This window comes from Xiphophorus hellerii, chromosome 9, assembly GCF_003331165.1.
Source record: "Xiphophorus hellerii strain 12219 chromosome 9, Xiphophorus_hellerii-4.1, whole genome shotgun sequence".
NCBI lineage: Eukaryota > Metazoa > Chordata > Actinopteri > Cyprinodontiformes > Poeciliidae > Xiphophorus > Xiphophorus hellerii.
In genome coordinates, this window is record NC_045680.1 from 13,621,205 (window position 1) to 13,639,124 (window position 17,920).

Consider the following 17,920-nt stretch of genomic DNA (forward strand, 5'->3'; position numbering starts at 1 on the left):
AGAACAGAAAACATGACAATCAAATCACCAATTAAGGCAATTAAAGCAAATGAAGCTGTAATCAGTCGTGTGATCATGACCCATCAGTGCGTCGGCACTTACCGTGATGAAGTTCCCAAAGCGCGGCTTGGTTCGGCTTCACTTCTTCCCCTCTGAGTGCTTTCAACTTTTCTTTTTTTTGTTTTTTTTTGTTCAGAGACGCGGCACTTTCTCCACAAGCACTATAAAAAAAATATACATATAAAAGAAACAGGAAAAAGAACAGCGTGGCAATGCAGAGTGGGCTTTCTCTGTACTCCTCCAGATGTTTGCGTGTTTTTCTCCGTGAAGAGCTGAGATGTGCGCGGCTCAGAGCCGTGCAGCTGCTGCGTGTGTCTGTCTGTGCGGGATGAAGGCAGCGCTGAGTGGACTGGCTGCGGGTCGCTCTCTGTCTCTCTTGGTCTTTGCGCTCCGTGTGACAATCACCCCCCTCTTCTTTTACCCTGCCCTCTTTCTCTGTAGCCCCCACACATCTCCCCCTTCTACTCCACCCTCCTCTGAGACCTGCATGCCTGCTTATGGACACATGCAATCTTTTGGCCTCACTAAAGCTGAAACACCTACACCCAAACAGTCTAAATGTAAACACATCTTTGGCAGGAGAAACTTTAAAGTTACCTGTCAGATCTTACTGTAAAACCTTTCAGATTCAATTAAAAATACAATTGATCACCTACATCACCAACACTTAATGTACAGTTTTTCTATTTGTTTTATGATTTTTGTTGTAAATCGTGAAAAGCTTTCACCAGCGACTGCCTCTGCTGACATCACATGAGGCTACTGGCATATTTGTATTTTCTTGTATTCATTCTGCTGCCCCACCAACACGTAACATTAGTCTTCTCAACAGCATACTTGGGGCGTCAACTCCCCTTTGGGAGCAACAAAAAACTTTTTTAGGTGCAACTGAACCCCTTTTTCATGCTGCCCTGGACAACTGCCCATAAAGCCCATATGTGTATATATACAGTACAGACCAAAAGTTTGGACACACCTTTTAATTCAATGAGTTTCCTTTATTTTCATGACTATTGACATTGTAGATTCACACTGAAGGCATCAAAACTATGAATAACACATGTGGAAATATGCACTAAACAAAAAAGTGTAAAACAACTGAAAATACCCCTTATATTCTAGTTTCTTCAAAGTAGCAACCTTTTGCTGTGATTACTGCTTTGCACACACTCTGCATTTTCTTGATGAGCTTCAAGAGGTAGTCACCTGAAATGGTTTTCACTTCATAGCTGTGCCCTGTCAGGTTAATAAGTGGGATTTCTTGCCTTATAAATAGTCATGAAAATAAAGAAAACCCATTGAATTAGAAAGGTGTGTCCAAACTTTTGGTCTGTACTGTATATATATATATATATATATATATATATATATATATATATATATATATATGATCACTGTCTCTTCCCATATAATATTACTCAAACTCCTCCTTCAGTGGTGTTGACTTGTTTTCTGTGGGGCTGCAGCAAAACATGTCATATGGGAGAACAACTTGGACACGGATTATTTGGGTTGTTTGGTACTTTTTTGGGTTTGAATGACGTTGTCCACCAGAGGATGTTTCTTACCAACTACTGTATGTGTCAATTCACGTCCATCAGGGGTACGCTTTGTATCCATTGTGTTAAACATAGATTTTAAAAATATTTTTTCTACAGTCTGTATTAAACTCACATTTTTCTGTATGTAAATGTGTGTGTGACTTTAGTAAATATCTGTTAGAGTCACCTGGGGTTATAATAAACAAGGATGACAATCAAAATCAATGGAAATGTGGAGCAATTAAAATTTTTCAGAAAATAATATAAAATTAAATTGTTGGTATGATTATTTATCTCCATAGTTAATAAAAAAAAAAAAACACATGAAACTGCTTTGTGAAAACACCCAGGACAGACTGGAATAAACAGATTTTTACTAATAAAAACATGAACAATCAACCCAAATAGTTACATAATATCATTTCCAGTTATTAGCACTTCTGGTGGCTTGTATCTAATTAAACCAATTCTGATATGCCTTTTGTGTTTGAACACATAAAATGGAGAGAAGCGTTTTATCAGTTTGTAGTGACTCACTAGTAGTGAGAACAAAACAAATAGCACATCCTTATATTGTCCGACTTGCAACCAGAACTTTCAACTTGGGTGCAGCACTATTCTGAACTCTGATTCAGAGAAAACTTAAACACACCGAATTAACACCGAAACACCGATGAATTTGTTGTTCATCCCAGTTTATGCAGGAAAAGAATTACAAGTCACCTGGCTAGAATAGATTTAAAAAGTTTGTTAGTGACATTTTATGTTTTAAGTACAAACATTTTATATATATATATATATATTTTTTTTTTTATTAGAGGGAAAACCAAATAACAATATCTTAATAATTAGAATGTAATTATTTACTTAAGGAAGAACTATTTAGAAATTAGTTGTCATTAAAAGATATATATCTTTCAACTGTTAAACTTAAAATCATACATTTTATTCTCAGAAATATTGATGATGGACTTAGTTAAAATTCTTGCAAGTTTTTATTTGTTGGTATATCATTACAATTATTCCTGGGTGGGCGGAGTAAAAAGTTGCCTGGACAAACTAAATTCAGTTTCTTTGCTCTCATCCTGTCACATCCCATCTCATTTGATCAGTTCATATAGTTGCTTCATCATCAACTCATGGTTTTCAGTGTCCTGTGTTGATTCCTTCTGTGATCTCCTCAGTGACCTTCTCCACTACAATCATGCTGATGTCATGTCTTGTTCCCCTTATAGCTGCTTCGAATGATTTATGATTTTCTTCACTAAAACTCCTCACTTCACATCTGAGTCTCAGATCTGCCTGCATTTGGCTCCAAGCAGAAAACAGAAATAACTGAAACAGATAAACACTGTTAAGAGAATTAAATTTAGTTGCATAAAGAAACAGAACAGAAGAATAAACTAAAAAAGCTAAACAGAAGGGAGTAAACTTATGTGTCGACACTATTTGAACTGAACAGAATATGGTAGGTTATACACAAGTAAATAATCAACTAACAAACACAAAAGAAAAGCAAAACCAAAACATCCCAGGATCATAACAAGAGAAACCCCAAATCAAAAATCTGTTTAAGACCTTGGACCAGCTCTTTCTGTAGCTTTCATCCATCAAAATCAGTTGATTTGAACTGGAAAGGCACAGAAATCAGGAGTTCAGCCACTCAAATCAATGCTGTGTATTGGTGTTACTGGAGTGGCAGCTGAATGAGTTGTCCTCTTCTCTGTGGCTCTCACAGTCCCATGCAGTCCCATGCAGTCCCCTTTGTATGTGTGATTGACACTTGGGAATATTCCCTTTTGATGAAACACAATGCAAACCAATGGCATTATTTGTCACAGATAATCTGCTTTCAAGAGCAACACATTACACAGTGTAATATCTGCATTATTCATATCTGATTTCCAGCACACAAAACGCAGCTCAGAGCGCCACAAATCAGCCCAAATCACTCTTAATTTGTTTTTATCGGTATTGGTATTGCTTAAAGACTTTTTGAAATAATGTAATTGAAATAATTCCTTATTCCCCGGAGCCAATCCAGAGGCTTTACACCGCTAATCTAATGTGACACGCAATTTCCGTCGCTCAGACGATTGCTTCCCCTCAGGTCCCTGTCTTTAATGAACAGCCATTTGGCTGTGAGCCTGTGAGCCTGTGTGCATATGTGCATGTGCGGGGTGGGCGTGCGAGTGTGTGTGTGTAGAGGGTGAGACACGGGCCCGGGATGGGAAATGAGGGAATTGGGAATATCACAGCCAAGCAGAAGAAACGGGGAAGAGGGAACACACTGGGAGATCACTGGCTTTTGTTGTACAAACAGCCTGAAAACCTAGCAGATAATTGAGAAATAAAACTAAACACTGATGATAGGCTCTTGAAAATGTACACACCTCATTAAAACTCAAAAATATTGTGCTTATGTGCTCTTATAAAAACCAGCAAACCTATGAAATATTTTTAAAAGTGTGCCAATGACTTCATTGGATAAGTGTACATTCCCTTAAACATTTGCTTGTACCTTGACATAAAGGCACAAATTGGAAGTTACCTACATTGATAATTTCTATTTCCTGGGCTGTTATGTCAACTGTAATCTCCACCTATGGGGATTAATAAATTATATCTTATCTTATAGTGATAAGTGGCATGGAAACCAGGTGAGTTTATTTATAATCAATTCATAGCAGTTGTGTGGGAGAACATGACTAACAGGAAACTGAGGGAGTTTGATAAATGAGCGCACAATGGATACACAAGGGAACCCTGACACACATGATAATAACTACAAGTAAACACTGAGAAAACATAGATCCCCCAAAATACAAAATCCCTGAATACAAAACTCATACAGCCAAACTCAAAGTACATGGGATTGTGACATTATTTTGCAGGGAGACTAGCGAGGCTCATTGCACATAGGTATCAATCAGAAAAAGGATGAAAGAAAACATATTACCTGACATATACACTCATTACAAAAAATGGAACCAAAACTGATGAAAGGGCCATAGTTAGAAACTGGCAAGGAAGGCAGTTGACAGGCTGACAACAACTCTGAAATAGATGCACAATGAAAACTATTCTTCAAATGTCTAGAACATAGAAGTAGAAACCAGAACTTTCATGTCTGGCACAAAAACAATACATTGCACCATAAGACATGTGGTGGTGGCACTGTCATGCTATGGGATTAGCTCTCTAAAGATTGAATTAAAGTTGATTTTTAATTATTTTTGTCATAGTGGGGGTGAGTGAAATCATGATACCAGTCAGTTCTGAGCCAAAACCTCCAGCCAAAACGTGAAGATGACCTGAAATGATTTTGTACAAGAGAATAACTTCATCAGCAGAAAATTAATGTATTGAATTGGCTTAGTCAAAGTTTGGAACTAATTCTGACAAGCATAAACAGTGGAGCTGTGGACGAGAGATGTTCTCACAGTCTGAAAGATTTGGAGAAGGTTTGCATGACAGAGTGAAGGGATATTATCAAGTGAAGATGTGGAACACCAACAGACACCTACTGGAGAAAACTTAATGCTGAAATGCTCAAAGGGTTTTTCAATAAAGGATTATAAGTGCGCCCAGAACAGGTTATCAACACATTTATTCCTCAAAGTGTGATAAAGCTTCCCATGTGTGCATCCTTCTCTCTCATACCTAAAGACAGCCGGTCGGTTGAAGAGGTGGGCCAGACGGCAGATGCAGACCTTTAAACGGACAAATAAACGAGAGCCGAGACAGACTCCATAACCGTGCTGCCCTCAGTCTGATGTAGGAGTGTGCAACACATGTCTTCCTTGTGACAAGGCAAGGTCATTACTCTTAGAAAAGCCCCATTCTCACTCACACACACACGCACACACACAAGGTTCAGGGATCAACCACATGCCAGCAGACCTTCTCACAGACACCAAATCCCAAAATAAGATCTGGTGGAGGACAAAATGTCCTCTGTTTTCACTCATAATCAGCTCTAAAAAGTTCTCCTCCGGTTAGAATAACCCTTTAACAGAATCTCCTTCTCTTTCAGTGAAAAATCCCAGAAATATCCCAATTTGAAAGCTGATCATTGAGCACACTCAGTACGACTGTCTCCATCGACACTATGATTATTATTTCTTCCCTGTTCCTCCAATTTGCCCCATGTGCTAGTGGCGGTGGGTGGTGTATAGTGGATGATGGGTGTGTGTCCTGCAGGCCCAGTGAAGTGTTAATGATGTCCCCGCTGCCTGAGCCAGGTTATGGCACAGGGGCCGTTAGCCGCCCAGGGTAAACTGCGCGGCTCCCAGAATAAATTGCCACCCGAAGCCACGCAGGCTGGTCAGCCGGCCAATTACGAGCCTGCCCGCTCAGCTGAGGATGATGGGACGCGATGTTAATTGTGCGCTTTCGTTTTCTGGCAGGAGGTGAGTCACTTGGCTGTCTTCTCGACCGCCATGCACACAGTCAAAGCGAAACATCTTAACACTCCCTGTTTTACATTTTACAAGTTCTGCTTTATGTGATGAAACTGTTGCTTTCTTCTGTTCGGGCATTGAGGTTCAAGCTATTTTCAAGCTGTTTTAATATATTTTAATTTCACACCTTAGCTGCTGTTGTCTACGGCGTAATTCACAACAAGCAAGAGATGAGTTCAGACTAATTAAATCACCACAATGAGAGTTCTTCACTTCTTTTATTAGTGTGCCAGAAGTCATCCAAGGAGTCTTTTAACTTTCTCAGCATGTAATTGGAGTAGTGAACAATAAATAATCATGCTTTTATTTCTTTTATACCCCCTCCTTTTCTTCCCAGTTCACAGAGTAAATTAAGTTTCTGCTGTAATCATTTCCATACACCAATTAGTGATCTTTTGCTTTTGCTGTGAGACTCATAATGTCTAATTACTGGAGGCTGTCAGCAAAATCCATGACCAAATAAAAAGCAAAACAATACACAAACGGGTGAAAATGTTATTTTTATTCCAACAGACTGGATGAGGATTTGGTATTTCAGAGATAATAATGCAAAATGTGCCACCGGGATCCCTATTCTCCCACAATCAGTGCTGCAAACGAAGAGTTCTCAGTCCTCTGGAGTCAGCTGTGGCTGTTCAGTGCAGTGCTGCACTCTTCTTCAGTATATCAACATAGAAGACTGTCTGGTAGCACTGCTATGGAGAGAGAGGTTAGCTACTAAATTAACATAGGGAGAGACAGCGCCAGAGCAGAGAAGTCTGCCAGCGAACTGAGCATCGGGGAAGTGAGGCACAGAGAGAGGCCATCGACCAGACAGCGACAAGATGGAGTGGAAGGGAACGTGTGAGAGATGAGCTGTCGAACATGTGACAATGTGTGCAGGCGTGTGGGTAAAAGTGGAAGCGTGTACACGCGGGGTGTGTGTGTTGTGTGTGCGTGTAAGAGAGAAAGAGAGAGACAGAGACAGCTCCCAAAAGCGGCCAGTGAGTGAGGATGTGAGCATGAATACAGAGAGAGGCATTATGGTCTCAATCATTGATCGCTTCCTCCCAAGAGGCCTGGTGGCTGCCCACCACCAAACACACACACACGCCCACATGCGTGCACACAGGTATTCTGTATGTTTTTACGTTCACAGCACACCACATTCATTGGACCAACATTGTTTGAACTTCCTCGGCTTTGTCGCTTTGACGTTAAAGTGTCACAACCAAAGTTCTGCAGGTATCGTGTGTGCGGCAAGATATGACCAACATTAAGCAATTGTTCTGTCAAAATTAGGCTCTGTAGGCTGCATATTTTATATGTATCTGCTCTGTAGTTTTTAACTGCTACATTTCAAAAGTGACTGGTGCCAGATTTTTTTTACTTCCTGACACTTAAAAGCATCTACAGAATAAAAAAATGTTTCATGATGTTATGAATTTGTGGGTTAGCTACTTAATATTACTGCTTAGTCAAGCAATTGTTTCATTCCTGCAGCATAATATATGCTGTGTATATATCTGCCATTTACTGTAGATTGCTAGATGTAACAGGCTTGCGACTGATGAACATTTTAGAGCTTTAAAAAGAGTCTAAACAACCTTAAAAAACAAAAATCGATCTTTTTTCGAGCTTTCATCTGAAGAAAAGCAGGGTCTTTTCATTCAAAAATGTCCTTTTGAATGTCCTTTCAAAAGGACATTCAAACAGTTTGAAGTTTTCCACAAGCCAGAACACTTGAAGAAGTGTTCTGGTCAAATGAGTCCAAAATGTAATCATTTTGGCCCGCAACTTGGATGGCAAACATACACATCCTCATGCAAAAACCACCAATGGTGAAACGTGGTAGTGGCAGCATTATACTGTGGAGATTCTATTCTTTGGAAGAGATCAGGATGGGCAAACATGTTAGCTTCTAAATGTGCAAAGCTGGCAGCGATATATCCCAAAAGACTTTCTGTATCTGCAGTGAAAGGCAGAAAATCTTTCTATTACTTTTATAATTATACGCTTCTTTATGTTGGTCTGTCAAATGTTAATAAAATGTCTTGTACTTAAGACTATTGTGCCTCAACAGAGCAAATGCATTTTGAAAGTTGTAGAAATCCTTGCAAAGATATGCTTTGTGCTGCTCATTTCCATGCCCATAGTGTCAAGTCTGGTGTATCGCTATAGGTCAGACAAAGCAGTGACCGCTCGTGTCCTCAGCTCGGCATCGCCACTCCAATTTACACACATAAATACACCACTGCCCACCACCAAACATCACACCCTTTCCATCTCCCCCCTCCGCCTCACCCATCCCGCCAGCCAGGGCCTTCACTGCTCTCTCACAGCCACGAGGCTGACACTAATGTGACACTCTGGAAAATAATTACCAACAAACGCACTGCTGACTGCAAACAGCTCGCTCCCCTCAGTGGACTGTCACTAGTCATTAGTCTGAACCCTGAGAGAGGACAAGACCACAGCGATGGGGAGGGAGTGTGCGGGTGATGAAAAGGAGCCTACCACATGTAGACAAACAAAATGAAGAGGAGAAAAGGCGCTCTGACAGGTAAAACAGGAATAAATCAGCTTTACAGCATGTTAAACTGTGTTGTGAGGCTGTACGCTGACAGAGCATAAGCTGATTTTTGTTGAAGCTAGACAACATTGCTTTCCCTTGGCAGTTTACATACTATTAAATGTAGGAACACCTGGCCCATGTTGTCCAGGAACTGATTAGTATCCATGTAACACAGTTCCCTTGTGCTTTTTTTTCCTTCACTGGGTTGTGAGAAAACAAAGAAATATGTAGTTTAAGCAAACAACAATGTTAAATAAAGACAGGATGCTCTGCATGAAAGCTGTTTAAGGTGGCAGCAATTCCAACACAATTATCCAAATGCCACCGGGTACATCAATTCTTTGAACACCAACACCCCCCACTCTCTCTTATTTGAGTTGCCTTAAGGGGCAGCGGCACCACAGAGAGATTAAAATTTTTCGAGCTTCCACAGTGGGCAATATTAAAACGTCTCAATACATCTGCCCGGCTATTTTGATTGGTAACTTAACCCCTGACTCCTGAGACAAAAAAAGACCCATTCTCTTTGCAATTGTCAGCAGGCTGGAGTCTAATTCTTGCATGATTCAGGCTAATGAGGCAGTAATAGGCCCAATGTGTGTGGGGGTGTAGGGATGTGTGTAGATGAGGTTATTACAGGGACATAGAGAGAGGATAGAAGAGAAGGGGGAGCAGTGGAAGGTCTTCATTGTTCAGTAATTGGAGGGTACAGGCTTTAATCTGGGAGCAAGAAATGGTTTCTTCTCTTTAAAATACTGCAGAAGTTTTCACCCACAGTCAGTTTTCATAGAAACAGACTGAGCTGATTGAAATGTGTCCTCACTCTTTTCAGTCATGGGGTGAGACAGAAGCAAAGACTTAAAAGTGTGTGTGCATGCGAGGGGGCGGGGGTGTGGTGTGTGTGTCATTCTTCCAATGGCTTTATCCAGCCTTATCCTGAACCATGAAACCATAGTGCATGACACCCTTCTATGCTCTGCACAGATATGGCTATTCACTGTTAGCACAGAGATTTGACAAGCCAGACTGCGCTCACTCAACAGCCTAGGTCAAATGGATGACTGTCACAATCTTTTTTTATCTTCTCGCCCCTCCCGCCAATATTCCAGTCTGTTCACCCTCTTGCTTCCTGCTCTCCCAACTTTTTCCTGTTCAAATTGACAAACTCAGCCAGCTACAGAAGAACAAATGAAAGAGATTAAGGAGACCTCTGAAGGGGATAATCTCTGCAGGGGAATGATCTGCTTGACCTGGGAGGCAGGTGAAAGCTTTCATCCGGTATTCACAGTGCAAACATTTTCATATCAATCCTTTTCAAAAGAATACAGCTCTGTCGAAACCTTAGTGATTTTTTTTTAAAGATTCTTTGTAAAAAAATAAAATAAAATAATCTTTTCAGTCTTGCACAGTAAAAAAAAATTCCGTAAAAAAACAGGAAAATGTCCTGGTAATTTTCTGCCAGTACATTTTCTGTTTTTTTACGGAAATTCTGGTCATAAGTTTTCCGTAATTTAACAGCATTTTTTTATGTTAAATTTACCAGCACTTCTGTTAATCCATAATTGAAATTTTCCGTATTTTTACAGTACATGTCCTGTATATTCACAAACACTTCTGTAAATAATGAATTTAAATTTTCCGTTTTTTTACAATATGTATTAAAACATTCCGTAAAAAAACAGGAAAACATCCTGGTAATTTTCAGCCAGTACATTTTCTGTTTTCTTACGGTATTTTCACAGTTTTTCAATGTTAATTAACTTGCATTTCTGTTAATCCCTAACTAAAATTTTCCGTATTTTTCCAGTAAATCTGTAGTATATTCACAAGCATTTCTGTTACTTAAAAACTTGTATTTTTGACATTCAAACCATTCAAGTCTGTGTTAGACATTGACTAAGTAATAAATATAAAGCACTACATTTTAAATAAACATAAATTTAAGCAAAACTCAACTTCTTATTCAAAAGGACATTTAGACCATGAAATTTAGTGTTAAAATAGCTCATGCAGATGGGTTAACAATGAAACCATAAACAATCCATTTGCAAATTTTATTTTGCAGTTCATGGTTTTTCAATACCATATCAACACATCATTACAATATAATTACAAATTGCATTCTCAATTATATATTCAGTCAAACATATTTTTAAAGTTGTTAAGGTCAATGTAAAGTTCATTCTTGAGTCCAGACTTTGAAGTCAATTTAATAATTTTGTTAAGTTTAATTTAATTAACACAATCCAACACTAACATTAAAAAAATACAATTTTAATCTTGCAATTTGCATTACAAGATTAAAATCACAGGTGTAAACAAGGACCAACATCCAACTACTATTTTCTGAACTGCTGTCAACATAACAGAGAACATTATGAAGCATCACCTTTTACAAGAATCAAATTTTCCATGGACTGTCAAAGTCATACAGTTCATTTACAAACTTGAGCAGTCGGGGTGGAATATGATGATGCTTCTTCCCCTTCATTTCAGCCTTTGACCCTCGTTTGGGGTTTAAGCCCAGAAAGACTCTAAAAAAAAAAGGGAATGGATACTTGAGTTTAACATACAGACAGATGCGTCCAAATTACATTATTGCAGCTGATCACCAGTCCAGTTGCAGTCATGCAACTGGACTGTCTCAACAGTTGCAAATAACTCCTTGACAATCCTCAACTATGACTAATTTGAATGAACAATCACTGAAACAACAAAATTGTTGGTACACTTCTTTTAATGAAGGCAAACCCGTAACAATCACTGAAGTTACTTGAAACTGATAAAATTGTAAAAAAAAAGGGGGAAAAAAAGATTGACTGAAAATTAAACAATGAAAATAAGACAATGCTTCTGAACTGTGTTTCAAAAGCACAGAATTAATCAATTATTATTGCTCAGACCAAATAATTCAAAATATCAACAAAAATATACCAACCTTTGTATAAATTCCAGTGTCAGGGACATGTCTTTTGGATATTTTATGTTCAAGACATAAAACATGGAGAAGGCGTAGCTTAGGGCAGCGATGGGTGACTTGATGTGGTCATTCACAATCATTTGGTCAACAGCAACTTTAAAAAGCTGTTCACCTAAAGAAACAAATCATTAATACAAGAGTTTAAGATCCACCACAGGTGACCAGAACATGTCCATAATATGTTCTAAATACGCGCAGTAATTATATAGAAAATGTTTTATTATATTAATTTTCATATGACTTTTTTTTCACGTACCTGTCAACATATTTTTCTCTGTCCTTACATTTATTCAAAATACTGTATAATCCATGGGTGTCCAAAGTCGGTCCTCAAGGGCCGGCATCCTGCATGTTTTAGTTCTCCCTGGTTTAACGCACGTGGATCAAATGATGGCTCATTAGAGGCCTAAGAGGAACATTGACTTGCTGAAAGGTTGTTACTACCACCAGGGAGAGAATAAAACATGCAGGATGTCGGGCCTCCAGGACCGACTTTGGGGACCACTGGTATTCAGTTCCAACAATGTGTATGATATTGCATCAAAATGTATATTAGCAAACTTTAACATTATTTGAAGGTTATTCTAGAAAACATAGTACATATAGAATTTTGAATCAAAAGTTTAACAGACTGAGGAAAGCAAAATAATAATAATTGCACACCCATTATAAAGATGCATGGGGTGCTTGGCAGGTCAAGATCAGGACTCTCTGGATGCAGCAGCTAAGGAGAGAAAAGAAAATATACACAAAATAGAGAAATGTAAACACCAAAGCATGTAAATCTTCTAATAATGGACGGAACTAAACAGCTAATGTTTACAAAAAATAATTGTTAATATTTTTGGACAAAAAGAAATGTTTACAGTGTAAATTTACCTCATTTTGACAAAATAGTTGGGCTGGTTTCTCCTTGAAGAATTTTGCGATTCCACTAATCACCTGGACAGCATCACTTCCTGGAATATCCACCCCTCTGGACCCAAGGAAGTCCTTTATTGTCTTTTCTTTCTTTGACAATTCCTCTGCCAGTCTGGTTTGTACTGGGAAGCCAAGAAGGGTTGAATGAATGAAGAGTTTTCATTTCAGTTGCTATCTCTGTCACAGTGGAGGCTGGAACTAAATACTTTGCTTGCAAGCCCAAGTAAAATATGGCCAGATTTTTTGTGTAGGTACATTGTGCATCATTACTTTCATTTACTTTCAAAGCCTGGTCAACATTAGCATCTCCTACATTTTCTGAACTACATGGTGCCTCACCTGAGCTTGACTGTTCTGAAACCGTTTCCTCAAGATGCTGTTCTGCAACGTCACATAAATGCACAGCTGATATTTGACTTTCATTCCATCCCCTATGATACCTGGAGATGTGAGATGAAAAGGATGGTTTCACATGAAACATTTTGGAGCACCCATCAAAAGGGCAAGTTATTGCTAAACCTTCTTCTATGTGGCCACTTAGATGAGAAATTATCCCTTTGACATCCGCATATTCTGTTGTACAAAAATTGAATGAGCATTTTAACTGTACAGATAGAGTTCGATTTTGGGTTTGACTGGTCTTTAAGTCTGAATGTGTTCTTGACATGTGAACAGCAAAGCAACGATATGAAGAAAACCTTCTTCCACATTTTTTATGACCACAGGAGAAAAATACATTATGGACATGTCTGTGAGATCTGCAATGCTTCAAGTATGTGGATGATGAGATGCATGTAAATGTGCAAATATTACACACATACATAATGTCTTGGCTTTGTTGCAGTAACGTATGACTGCAAGAAAGTAATTTGTAAGGTGGGCTTTAGGTAACCAAAAAGTATGAGGTTACAAAAAGGCTTATCAGTCAAAATTTCTAATTAAATGCAAACCAAAATGCTTTATGTATATCAGTTTTTGGGCCTCCTAATGCTCATTCCCTTTTTTTCTTTCAGAAATATGTAAATTAATTGTCCATATCCTGACTGACTTCAAAACAAATTTATCACTGGCTGAAAAAGATAATGTTCAAACAAAAAACGAACCGGAAGAGAACAAAGCTGGAGTCTGGACGTAAAAACTATCCTGTCAAAGTAAGAAAAAGAAAAAAACCCACCTGCCTCTCACACCCAGGTTATCAAATTGTGCTTAACAATTAAAATAACTACAGCCTGACATTTAAGAATAAGCACAAACAGTATGACGCCATGAACTGCTAACTTTCACGCGCCATTTATCAACAGTTTGGATATTGAAAAGAAAAAAACGCATAACACCAAAGGTTAAATCAAGAAAACTCACAGCAGACGACGACTGTCATATATATCAATAATTTGGGGGGCTATGTGAGACACATTCTTATTAAGATGGTCGAAAAAATCAAGCTAGCAAGTTCCTCAAGAGATAAATGCAAAAATGGGCGCCGTACTTGGAGTGTGGGAAAAAAAAGAGAAAAGCGGTCACCGTTATAAATAACCTCGTCTTACTTTTACATTTCAGAACCAAAAACGGTATTTAAAAAATATGAGTAAAAACATTTTTAGTAAAACGAATGCAAAATTATACCGTATTTACAAGAAGATAGCGGTTCGCCAGTCTGAAATATTATCTATACTAATACTATGTTTTGTTTTTTTAATTTAAAAAATGTTTATTGATTTACTTTACATTACCCCAGAGGTGCCAAAAACCGATTACTCCAACTTCTAAGTCCAACCTGGGTCCAGGATACACATTCAGTGTCGGAGAGAGAGCTTTGAATGGCTACAGAACAAGATTTTGCGCTTCGTGCAGGTTCTTGTTCCCATGATGCAATGCGCCAAATTGAAAATACGGGAAAAATACCTGTAAAATGTAAAAACGGAAAATTCCTTCAAATTTCTACTGTACATTTTACCGTTTTTTTACAGTTTTTTTTTACAGTGTGAAAAGCATGCCTTCAATAGAAAGTGAACATTTCTTTCTCATTTTTCAAGGAACAAAGAATTATTTTTCTGTGTGGTTTCAAGTTCACTGGGAAATTACTTCCACATTTTGTGCTACAATATTTGAATTCAGCTTTTCTTTTAACCAAAATAAACCGTTTTTTGAAAGATCAACAATAAGCCTACCTTCGATTTGTAGAAGTTAGGAAAACCAGTGAGAGGTGCTATATTTTGTTTAGACTTACCACTATTAACAATGCTGGACATAGTTTTTCTCTTTTATTTTTAAGTGCTACATGGTTCCATAGGGTTTACATCACCATATGAGATAATCAGCCAGCGGTCTAAATAAAACGTCACCACATTTTATTTTTGTGGCTGCAGAAGACTCCAAGGTTAGGCGACAATTTACAAAGACTGGTCAAAACTACAATAACAGGTTGGGAAAACATATAATTGTGTGGGGGATATTTTTACTTTGAGTCCCTTAAGCATAATTTTAAAACCACACCTTAAATACTGTTGCTGATAAGGTTCATTCTTAAATGACCAATAGAAGTAAACATATCTTCTGTTGGCTATTACCTGGAATGCACCATGACACAAAGCAAGTCAAACTGGTTTTGTGAACCAGTTTGAGCTGAAGATGGGTTTGGTGTAATCCAATGACCTTCAAAGTAATCAAACCTCAGTCCAACAGAGCTGCAGACAAACATACAGCAATAAAGAATTCAGGCAAGACAAACTTGAGGAAAAAAAGCTAATCTACAATGACATAATAATAAAGTGAGTATCCTTATTACAACTTCAAATTTAACTTACAAATAAAAAGTTGTAGCTGTTTTTAACTTGAAAAGTAGTAGATAGTTAAAATGTATTTATATAACTTTAAAAATATAAACAAAACAGATGTTTTGTGTCACATGGTCTATGTGATGGATGGATGGATGGATGGATGGATGGATGGATGGATGGATGGATGGATGGATGGATGGATGGATGGATGGATGGATGGATGGATGGATGGATGGATGGATGGATGGATGGATGGATGGATGGATGGATGGATGGATGGATGGATGGATGGATGGATGGATGGATGGATGACCATTTTTTAAAAATATAATCCTAGCTGATCTTTTGATTGAATAAAACCAGATTCTGCTGTATGTGGATTGTATCGGTAACGACAAAAAATGCAATATGAAATCTTACGAAACAACAGCAAAACACATTAACAGCCCTGGAAATACTCACTTGTAAAATTTGTTTGTGTTTTATTACCAGGAAATGATGTTGGAACAAAAACTTTCTGAAAATAGAATAAAATCTAAAAAAATGTAAAATTTACATCTCTCAAAGCTCTGTTTATTCTTTCTGTGGAGATGTAAAATCATATGTATTTCTGTGTGACACATCAATTAAATCAACTTAAGTGTGACCCTTGTCTACAGCACCTCTGTTGCTCCACATTTCTGTCTATCTCCCTCGATCCCCCATGAGGCTCTTTCATGCAGGTTGTGATTCTGTGTGTCAAAACCCTAATCACCGCACAGTCCTCAGCCCCCGCTCACACAGACGTGGTATTGGTGTTCAGTCAGTGAAAGGTCTCTCCGTCGTGCTCTGTGAGTGGCCTCTGTTCAAATAGATCAATAGACGCTGGCACGTCCCTCCAACAACCAAAAGAAAACAATTAAAAGCCATCGATCCTGTGCCAGGCTCCTCCATGAATATACATGTGTCCTTGACCTTCCCTTGGAGGGAGGGAGAGAGAGAGAAAGAAACAGGTGTGGGAACTCTTCTTTCATTTCTCTTAGCTGGAATGGTAATAAAGCAGAGATGGTAAAGTCATGAAAAACTAGGACACTTCAGCCTGTAGGTCATTCTAACATGTTTGTGTAGATGGACATTTAATGTCAGTTTTAATAATAGCAAACATTTGGGATAATAGTAAACCAAAAATGTTAAAAGAAGTCTCCAAATTCTAAAATGTTATCACAGGACCTAGAGTAGGCTCCTGATAAAAGTAAAGTGCATTCCCTTACAATTAGAGGTGTGAAAGGAGAAAGCCCCTTTGGTCTATAAGAAAAACATAAAGGAAAAACTGAAATGCATGAAAGACAAACAAAGACCTGGGTTGAAATTCTCTGGACACTAGAAGAGAAGACAATGTTTGGGAAAAACATTATCCCAAACATTTTCCAACATGAACTAAATACAGTGGATGTGAAAATTTTAATTAATTTGGTTAACTGTCTCTCACAGCTTGCATTGGACACACTGGTCTTTTAAAGTAACACAATCTACCAAACAATTCTGAAAATCAATGAAACAAAACATACAACATTTAGACATTACATGACATAAAAGGAAGTCACAGATACATCTCATTTTAGACACCAAAAAGATAAACAATGTATGAGCATAATATTAGACTTATGTGTCCTGTAAGTTTCTGGTTGAAGCCGTGTTTGAAATACGTATTCAGATTAGAAACATCGCTGTGACTTTCTGAGTGTAGTGGTGTGAGTAGGAATCCTGTTTGTTTCTGTAAATGTCCCGAGAATCCTTCATTTCATTATTGCAACTCCTGAAGATGCTACATCTCTGTGAAATCTGCAACCTGATATAGCCTACACACACAAAGCCAACTCTTTTAACTGACTGGCTCTTCTCTATAATGTTCCAGGAAAAAGGCATTCAAAAGATAGAAAGTCATGGGCTGAGTAAAAGCCCAGCTCTTAATCTCATTGAGATGCCGTGGGGTGAACATGACATATATGGAAGAAATTCATCAAAAACTTCACAGCTGAAAGCAGGGAGTAGGGCACAAAGTACAGCTGACCAATATCAGAGACTGGTGGACGGCTGCAGGAACTGTCTCACCTAAGTATTTGTGAATTAGCTTTATAGAGGTAAAGTGATCAAACTTATCTCTCTCCCAGGAAGGGTGGTTTTTTGTTGTATGTGTTGTTTTAAGTACAATTAAATTAATCTTATAACTATTTCTTTAAACTAAAACCTCAAAATTTAAAGGGCTATCCCAAATTTCTATAGCCTGTGTTGACTTTCTTAATATATATATATAATATATATAATATATAGGATGGACTCACATTCATCCTCTAGCAGAAGCTCACTGGAGTTAAATTCCTTTTTAAATGCTTTTGAAACCAGTTGCTCTTTTTCAAGTCAGTTTCAGACGCAGACTGCTCTTCCTGAACACAGATCGAGTGTCCCCTCAAGCTCGCCCACTGAACGCCCCTTCTTTCTAATTACAGATGTGTGACATGCACATGGGGACATCTCCATGTTAGCACATCACCGTGCTTGTCCTACCAAATGCTGGGGTCACAGCAGCCGGAGCTACAGGGGACGTCGCTGCCCTGTCCGCCGTCATAGGGGATTAGCATTAGCAT

At 38.3% G+C, this 17,920-nt stretch overlaps 2 protein-coding genes across 5 annotated transcripts in view; both read right to left on the reverse strand.

Annotated features, from left to right (window-relative positions):
- rnf220b (ring finger protein 220b) overlaps nucleotides 1–459 on the reverse strand; it is a 39,504-nt gene extending 39,045 nt beyond the window's left edge. For all 4 annotated transcript variants that reach the window (XM_032571135.1, XM_032571133.1, XM_032571134.1 and 1 more), the window contains exon 1: nucleotides 103–459. The gene's annotated coding sequence lies outside the window, so the exon portion shown is untranslated. The remainder of the gene's footprint in view (nucleotides 1–102) is intronic.
- Nucleotides 460–11,019: 10,560 nt separating this feature from the next.
- LOC116725887 (uncharacterized) lies at nucleotides 11,020–17,920 on the reverse strand. Its single transcript, XM_032572292.1, has 7 exons — nucleotides 17,841–17,920; nucleotides 14,250–14,447; nucleotides 12,859–12,959; nucleotides 12,541–12,641; nucleotides 12,262–12,322; nucleotides 11,557–11,710; nucleotides 11,020–11,152 (listed from the first exon to the last, which is right to left on the reverse strand). Exons 1-7 carry the CDS (start codon nucleotides 17,918–17,920, stop codon nucleotides 11,020–11,022), a joined length of 828 nt encoding a protein of 275 aa, XP_032428183.1.

Bases quoted from the DNA above. Each gene is read 5' to 3' on its own strand.
- LOC116725887 (XM_032572292.1), bottom strand. From the start codon at position 17,920: ATGCTAATGCTAATCCCCTATGACGGCGGACAGGGCAGCGACGTCCCC. The intron at 14,448-17,840 runs GTAGGACAAGCA...AGAAATTTGAAG, and splicing joins TGCTGTGACCCCAGCATTTG to GAATTTTCCGTTTTTACATT. The intron at 11,153-11,556 runs GTTGGTATATTT...TTTTTTTTTTAG, and splicing joins ACACTGGAATTTATACAAAG to AGTCTTTCTGGGCTTAAACC.